This window comes from Macaca mulatta, chromosome 3 (assembly GCF_049350105.2).
Source record: "Macaca mulatta isolate MMU2019108-1 chromosome 3, T2T-MMU8v2.0, whole genome shotgun sequence".
Lineage (NCBI taxonomy): Eukaryota > Metazoa > Chordata > Mammalia > Primates > Cercopithecidae > Macaca > Macaca mulatta.
This window is the reverse complement of record NC_133408.1, coordinates 184,137,151-184,146,178: the sequence shown is the minus strand read 5'-3', so window position 1 is coordinate 184,146,178 and position 9,028 is coordinate 184,137,151. Positions and strand designations below refer to the sequence as shown.

General features: G+C 39.2%; 1 protein-coding gene across 1 annotated transcript; it reads right to left on the bottom strand.

Annotated features, from left to right (window-relative positions):
* Positions 1 to 427: 427 nt before the first annotated feature.
* OR2A1 (olfactory receptor family 2 subfamily A member 1) lies at positions 428 to 2,151 on the bottom strand. Its single transcript, XM_015135178.3, has one exon. The coding sequence runs from the start codon at positions 2,108 to 2,110 to the stop codon at positions 1,169 to 1,171; it is 942 nt and encodes a 313-aa protein (XP_014990664.3). The 5' UTR covers positions 2,111 to 2,151; the 3' UTR covers positions 428 to 1,168.
* Between the last annotated feature and the right edge of the window lie 6,877 nt (positions 2,152 to 9,028).

Genomic DNA, 9,028 nt, shown 5'->3' with positions numbered 1-9,028 from the left:
TCTTTTGCAGCCATGGCCATAGGACTCGTCAAACAGGATAAGAAGACTTCCATAAATAATCTCTGACTCTCCTGGCCTCATCATGGCACATTCTAGATGGAGAAGAAACCTACATTCACCTAACATATCCTACATTAGGTATGTTGCTAATAAAGTCCTACATTGTCCTGGTTAAGTAGAGAAGGCTTGGGAGCCAGATTGTTTGGGTTTGAGTCTAACATTTTCCATCTGCTTAAAGTTTGCATCTATAAAATGGGACAATAATGGGAAATGGATTGACTATAATGATAAACTGAGGTTATCTCTATGAAGTACCTATCAAACGTGCAGTGGATGGCACAGAGTAATTTATAATAATGCTAAATATTAATGTTATTATTAAAACCCTTTTTTCCATTGAATTGTCTCTGTGTGGGGCTTTCCATTCATCCCCAGCAGTGAAAAGTTGTGTGGTGGTACTTACTAACTTCCTCTAAGTGAAGAGCATTTGCTTATTCAGAGAGAATCATAGACAGTCCCCTGGAGGAGGTGAGAAGAGTAGAAACAAATGACCATCACAATCTCAGGGCAGGTTGGAAAGTGGATTTTGTTGTGTAATTGCTTCATATTGCCAGCTGAATGTTTATGGATTCACTCTCTCTGACAACAAAAATTGTCAGACACTTTGTAGGATTTTATAAAAATCAATTTCCTTCCAAGCTGAAGTAGGCTTTTAGGTACATTTACTACTTAGAGAGGAAGTACAATTGAGGGGAAACATCCAAATAAAGATGAAAATGGACAGAGGTATCAGTGGGTTCTGGAGTCTCTGCCTGTGGCTGTATTTTAAAAAACTTTTTATAGGTATGACTCTGTCTGGTAATAACTGCTATTCCACTACTATGGAGCACACCTGACTAAGTCATGGGTGGGGTGTCTGTTTTAAACTTCTGGACTCATAGCAGTGTACAAAATAAATCTTTACCCAACATTCTCAACTCAATAAGCAGTTAAATTAAAAAATGTTAAGTATAACAAATGCATCAAAAACTAAATACTTCCCAGGCAGGAAAAAGGAATGCTTTGCAGAGTCGCTTGGTTCATTCAGTTTCAGATATAAAGAGTAGTGAACTTAGGTGGTATTTGGTACCAATATTCCAGGAGATGACTGAGGCTGGAGATTCAAATGTCACACCAGTTGGGAATGACTTTCCTTGCACAATGCTCTCCTCAGGGCGCCCTTGACCTCTGCGTTCCTCAGGCTGTAAATCAGGGGATTCAGTGTTGGGTTGAAAAAACTGTAAAATAGAAAAAGTACCTTCTGCAGCTCCTCAGGGTGGCGGGACTTGGGGGCCATGTACATGATGATGGCGCTGCCAAAGAAGAGCCCCACCACGCAGAGGTGGGAGGAGCAGGTAGAGAAGGCCTTTCTGCGGCCCTCCCCAGACTGGATCCTCAGGATGGCCGTCAGGATGTGTGAGTAGGAGACCAGCACCAGGCAGAGTGGCCCCACCAGGAAGAACACACAGGCTGCAAAGATGATCACCTGATTGAGCCAGGTGTCAGCACAGGCCAGCCTGAGGACAGACAGGATTTCACAGAAGAAGTGGTTGATTTCATGAGGCCCACAGAAGGGCAGTCTTAGGATGAGAACCACATGGACCAGAGCCAGGAGGGAGCCACATGTCCAAGAAGTGATGGCCAGGGTGATGCAGACTCTCCAGGTCACGATGATGGAATATCGGAGAGGGTGGCAGATGGCCACATAACGATCGTAGGACATCACCACCAACAGGAGACATTCGCTATGTCCACAAGTCAAACAGAGAAAGGTCTGCATCATGCAGCCAGCAAAGGAGATGGGCTTGGCTGGATGCAGGAGGTTCACCAGCATCTGGGGCACCATGTTGCAAGCATAAGCGATGTCGACGACAGCCAGGTGTGAGAGGAAGAAGTACATGGGGGTGTGGAGTCTGGAGTCCAGTGAGATGAGCCCCAGGATGGCCCCGTTCCCCAGCAGGGTGAAGACATGGAACAGGGACAAGAGGCCAAAGAGGAACAGCTGAATTCTTGGGCCCAGGAGAAATCCCAGTAGGAGGAACTCTGTGACCATTGTCTGATTTTCCCCCATTTCCCTGTGAAAAAGAAAAAGATCGCTTAGGACCAGATTGTCAAAAACACCTAGAGATTATTTTATGAATTTAGTCATTTTTAAAAGATAAACTTTTAACATGAGTGATTTAGCTACACGTTAAGTTAATTACCGATTGTAAATATCCAGCGTTATAGAAGGCATTGTGTCACAAATGATAGGATACATAGAGCCATTGACACATCATGGGAAGAAAGAGTGTCGTACCAAAAGTGGAAGTAAAATGACCATCTAATAAGGATTGTCTTGAAGCTGCACATATAAAAATTACTAAGAGAATTCCTGAAGTGTAGAAATAATCAGTAATGGAAGAACTCCAAATATGGAAATTAGAGTGGTCCTAGAAAAAAAGATGATGTAATCCCAATTTCTCAGTAGAAATATCAACTGTTTTGCTTTCAACATCTGAAATCCACCTTTGTACTCTGGAGCAGTTTATATAATAACAGAAGAAGCAGAAAGATAAAAAGCAACTTTAAAGACATTGTGATTGTTTGGGTTCCTGAGAAGGAACTAATGGATGTGCTACAAATGTGTTCTAATTGCAATCTTTATTTTACAATGAGTCATAAATAGGAACCAATAATTGGCGATTTGGCAGTTAATCTACTGATTGATGCACAGTTACTGATTTACCGAAAACTGGTTTTGAATAACAACTCATACAATTTGTAGATATTAGATTTTTCAGGGCTAGTTTGTACAAACATATCATTTAAAACATTCACAATGCCTGAATGTTATGTTTGCCACTGGGTTATATATCATTTCTTTTTTGGTCTCTCCTTTCAGTTTTGCCAACCGTTTGGTACATTTAATCCATTTGAGTTTAAGTAAGATGTTCTTTTTACCATGTAGAATAAAAGAAACTATGGAGAAAAAATTAAAATGAAGTGTCTTTCAAAAACACCAGAAATGACCATTCATAAAAAATTAGCTGTGTTTCAGCAACATAAGAATTGCTAAATACTTTACAGGTGTCTGATTAAAACTACTTTTTTGCAAAGAGCTAATTTAGTGACTTCATTATTTTGCAGATTATTATAGCAATAAAATTGTCAGTCAGGTAACTGGTATTTGTGAATTGGTGATGTGCCAAATAACATTTGGGGTTTTATCCTTAAGTCCTAGATCACATTTTCCTCAGTATACCTTGTAGAAATCTAGTATTTTGTGGGTGCAAATTTTTTTTTAGTGCCTTTGCTAGGCAAAAGTAACCTGAGGCTGAGCCATTGAACCTGTACCTGCTTATCTCTGAAGAAAAAACTTCTCCGGATTAATGTAAGGAAATGTGCTGCTTTGGATAAGACCCTGGTCCAGCTGTCATTGGAGCAAAGACATGGAATCAACCTACATGTCCACCAACGATGGACTGGATAAAGAAAATGTGGTACATATACACCATGGCATACTATGCAGCCATAAAAAGGAATGAGCTTTTGTCCTTTGATGGACATAGATGGACCTGGAGACCATTATCCTTAGCAAACTAATGCAGGAACAGAAAACCAAATACCTAATGTTCTCACATATAAGCAGGAGCTAAATGATGAGAACACATGGACACATAGAGGGGAACAACACACACTGGGGCCTATCAGAGGGCAAAGGGTGGCAGGAGGAAGAAGACCAGGAAAAATAACTAATGGGTACTAGGCTTAAGATCTGGGTGATGAGATAATTTGTACAACAAGCCCCCCAAGACACAAATTTACCTATGTAACAAACTGCATTTGTACCCCTGAACTTAAAAGTTAAAGAAAGTTTAAAAAATCATCTAATTGGAACACTGCAGAACATCCCCACTGGATTCTTTTCCAGTGGTAACAAATGATTGTATACTTATAAGCATTATCAATAAATCATTGATTATTATCAGCAAGGCACAAATAAATTCTAGTGAATATTGTAATTTCATAGCACATGACCAAGGCTTATATATTTTTTTCAGGATTCTATTAAAAAAAAATACTCCGCTAGGCCAACCTTCTACATTTAATTGGAAAATATGCAAAGCATATGAAAATATTTGGTTGTGAAATGCATTTGAATTTACACCTCATAAAAATCTTTATTTATTTATTTATAAATAAATGTCACCTGCCCTGGAATGCAGTGGTCTGATTACGGCTCACTGGAGTTTTGACATCTCAGGCTCAAGCAATCCTCCCACCTCAGCCTCCCAAGTAGCTGAGATTACAGGTGCATGCCACCATATCTAGCTCATTTTTTTTAATAAATATTTTTTTAGAGACAATGTATTATTATGTTGCCCAGGCTGGTCTCAAACTGTTGGGTTCAAGTGCTACTCCCATCTTGGCCTCCCAAAGTGCTGGGATTGTAGGCATGAACCATGTGCCCAGTCTACATCTTATAAAAATCTTAATTTCTTTATTAAGTCTTTCATTATTTCCTTTTGTAACTTCCCAAATGATTATACAAAGAAAAAAGTCCGCTATGCACAAGTATGAATTTCTTTGAAAGCTGGATGGAGAGTCAAGAAGAAAGGAGAGCTTAGTGAAGACCCTCAGCTTCTTTAAGGATAGTTGCCACGTGGGTTGAAACCCTGATTTCTTTTACAGGGACTGGGTTGTTAACACACTCCTCGTGAACAAGGACAAGGTGTTCTCACTTTTGTAATCTGACAGTAAATACTTATTGTGTGAACAAATTAATCAATAAATACAAATGAATAAATGAATGAATGCATAAATAGCTTTTTTAACCATCCTTGGACTGAATCTGGAATGTCTACTATAATCTGAATACTTGAAAGACACTTATTTTCTTTTCCTCCCCCATAGTTTCTTTCATTCTGCATGATACAAAGAACATCTTACTTAAACCCAAATGGATTAAATTTACCAAAGGGTTGGCAAAAGTGAAAGGAGAGGCTAAAAAAAATAAACAAATATAACCCAGTTGCAAACATAACATTCAGGCATTGTGTATACTTTCAGCGGTGTCCAATCTTTTGGCTTCCTGGGCCACGTTGAAAGAAGAATTGTCTTGAGTCACACATAAAATACACTGACACTAATGATGGCTGGCGAACTTAAATTATATAATGTTTTAAGAAAATTTATGAATTTGTGTTGGGCCACATTCAAAGCTGCCTATGGGCCACAGGTTGGAAAAGCTTGCTTTAAATGATATATGTACAAGTTAGCCACTTAAAAGCTTGGCAAATTATTTGATGACTAATAAATTAACCAATGTCTCCATGGTTTCTAAATGTAAGACTGAAATCATTTCTTTACACATGACCAAACCTGTCTACTTCAAAAGGTAAAACCTAAGATCTGATGAGCTGACAAACTCCTTTCTAATGAGTCACACAACATTCTTAAAATGAAAACTACTTTTAAATCTTCAGGTCAGGCAAAGGATCAGATGGTTTATTTCCAAGAATCAGAAATATTTGAGGCCAGGTGCGGTGGCTTATGCCTGTAATCCCAGCACTTTGGGAGGCTGAGGCAGGAGGATTGCTTGAAGCCAGTGGTTTAATACCAGCCTGGGCAACGTAGTGAAACTCTGTCTCTAAAAACAAAAAAAAAGTAAAACAGAAACAAAAAAAGTAGCTGGGTATTGTGGCAAAAGCCTGTAGTTCTAGCTGCTTGGGAGACTGAGGCAGGAGGTTGCTTGAGCTCAGGAGTTTGAGGTTGCAGTGAGCTATGTTAGAGCCATTGCTCTTCAGCCTGGGCAATAGAGTGAGACCCTGTCTCAAAAAAAAGAAAAAGAAAAAAAGAATATTTGTTACAACTAATACACTCATAACCCCCCTTTGTCATTGTCATTTTTTTTTGCAACAGGGTCTCGTCCTGTCACTTAGGCTGGAGTGCAGTGGCGCAATCATGGTTCATTGCAACCTCAACGTCCCTAGGCTCAGGTGATCCTCCCACCTAGCCTCCCCAGTAGCTGAGATTACAGGTGTGCTCTACCATGTCTGGCTACCTTTTTTAAAAAAACATTTTTTTTAGAGATAGGGTCTCATTGTGTTGTCCAGGCTGGTCTCAAACTACTGGCCTCAAGCAGTCCTCCTGCCTTAGCCTCCCAAAGTGCTGGGATTACAGACATGAGCCACTGCACCTGGCCTCAAATATTCTTATTACTTGGAAGTAAACCATCTAATACTTTGTTTGACCTGAGGATTTAAAAATAGCTTTCATTTAAAGAATATGATGTGACTCATTAGGAGTGTGTCGGCTCATCAGATCTTAAGTTTTACTTTTTGAAGTAGACAGGTTTGGTCATGTGCAAAGAAATGATTTCAGTCTTACGTATTTGCATAGAAATCATGGCGATGTTGGAAAATTTGTTAGTCATAAAATAATTTGCCAAATGTTTAAATGGCTAACTTGTACATATATATCATTTAAAACATATACAATGCCTGAATGTTATGTTTGCAACTGGGTTATATTTAATTTCATTTTTAGTATATCCTTTCACTTTTTCCACAAATGAGATTTTCTTTGTATCACATAGAATGAAAGAAACGATGGGATGGGGGAAGGGGTGGGGAAATAGAAGTGTCTTTCGAGTATGCCAATTATAGTAGGCAAGATTTAAGCAAGCCAGAAATTCCAGATTCAGTCCAAGGATGGTAACAAACAAACAACAAAAAAACCCAAAAAATGATATTTAGGCATTCATTCATTCATTTGATTTATTGATCTAGTAAGTAACTAAAAAGGTGAAATACATTTGACTCTATATTGTGCCCGGAATATGGTAGGTGTTCAATAATTATTTATTGACTAACTAGATATCAATTTGATTAAATATGAGAAAGCAAAACATTAATGAGCTCTCCACATTCTGCTGTGAATCAGGTTCTCAGGCAGAGTAAACACTGAAAGAAACAAACAAACAAAAAAAGCAATTAAAGAGCCATGGGCTTAGATGCACATTTATTAGTTATATGACCTTGAGTGTATATCTTAGCCTCTCCAAGGTTGTTTCCTTTTTTTAAAAAAGGAGAAAAGTGATAGTAACGATTTTATGAGGTGGTTGTGAGGATTAATTGAGATGATATGAGTTATACATTGAACACATTCCTGGTGTGCAGTGAACACTCAATAGCTGAGATCAATTATCATCAGTCTTTAACAATTTCTTGAGTAGCCTGAAGATTGTATGAACCTGACAAGCATTGCCTCTTCAAGGTTCACAATAGTCCCTTAAAACCATGATCCTCTAAAGCTTTCATAGTCTTGATTATAGCAGTGGAAATCAACATGTTAATTTTATGAGTGATGTATTCTTTTTTTATTTAAATCTGGCATCAATGTTTATAGCTTTGTTGCTTTCATGCAGTTACTTCTCCATCATATAAAACAAAATTAGCTTAATTCTCTATATACTTACATTATTTGTGATAATATGTTCAAAGAAGTTAGCATGAACTTTCCCTCAAACTATCCCCATTACAGAAAAATAATCAGCACATATTTAGAGAGGAGTGAATTTCCTTACCAATGTTTGTAGTGGATGTGAGAGTTAACCAAGAGTAGGAGTTAGACAACATGTCTAGGAGGAATTCATGGTAAAGTAAAGAAAGGCAGCCTGGTTAGCTCCCACATTTGGACTCAAGGATCTCAGAAGAGTGAAGCACCTGAAGGTTTCTGGGAGTTTCTGTGGGAGCTGCAGAATCTTTGCTTCTGTTTCTGATTGAAAATGTATGAGAATCCTCAGAAAAGGAGGTGTTATTCTCTGATGGGTTCAGCCTGGTTGACAGCTGAGGGATCACTGGAGGAGCTGGGCCATGAAATCTTGTGCATGCTCACCTCCTTGGGGAAGGAGAGATAAGACAATTGTCTTTTTCTATTTCTGTTCTTAACCCCAGCAGGATGCACAATTAAGAAACACAGACAGCCACAGAGCACACCTCTGAGACAACATCTCTCATTACAGTCCCGGAATGCTTGGATTTCATGAATCCCAGCACTGCCCTTGTTCCCCAATCTCCAGATGGTTCAAGTGAACCTGTCAGGAAGCAGGAACAGTGTGACAATGAATAAGCTCCTGGCGGGAACCTCTGGAGCTCAGCCTCTCCCTGATGTAATCTGGGTTCCTTGTGTTGCAGCAGAACTGGGAAGAAAGAAGCCTGAAAAGTTAGCTGATTCCAAGTGACCCTCTGAGGTGTGGAGATGCTTTGGGGAGCTGGTGAGGGAGGCACGGAGCAGACTGGGGAGTCCACGGAGGGGCCAAGGTGTCCCAGTGGGGCTTATTAGAACCTTCTTGAAGGGAGGGTCTCCTAAAACACAAACCACCACTGTAGGTCATATATTAGAATTATTCTCTAATCTTTATTCTGAAGGGGGAAGAGTGCTGGATTCAGAGCCCACCTCAGGGGAAGACAGGACCCTCTCCACGGTGGCTTGCCTAGAAACTACTACCTCTCCCTGGAGGGTGGAGATATTTGCTGGTCAAAGGTATTCTCATGTTTATTTCTGTTTCTTTATTCTACTGGACATAGGAGGATTATGAATTTTACATTAAGCAATTATGTAATTTACAAACTAATGACTTTATTACAATGTGGTCTTTGACCTGCTGGGGTTATGGAATAAACTCAAGGAAAATCTTGCACAGGTAATCACGGTGTGAGAACATGCTCACCTGTGTTCCAGCTGTATATGTCCACAGTGAATTGCTTTGGGGACACACAAAAATGCTCCTGATCATATGAAAAGTCTAGTGCCTAGTGGGCCATCCATAAACATTAGTCTTTTCTTCTTTAGTTTTATTTCCATACCCTGGTGAAATGCAACTGATGTAAATGACAGCAAGCCTATGAAAACAATAATTTTAGAACTTTTTGCTGTATTCCTCATCATGTGAACATCAGTTAGAAAAAGTCATTTTAAGGTAGAAAACAGAAAATGTGAACTA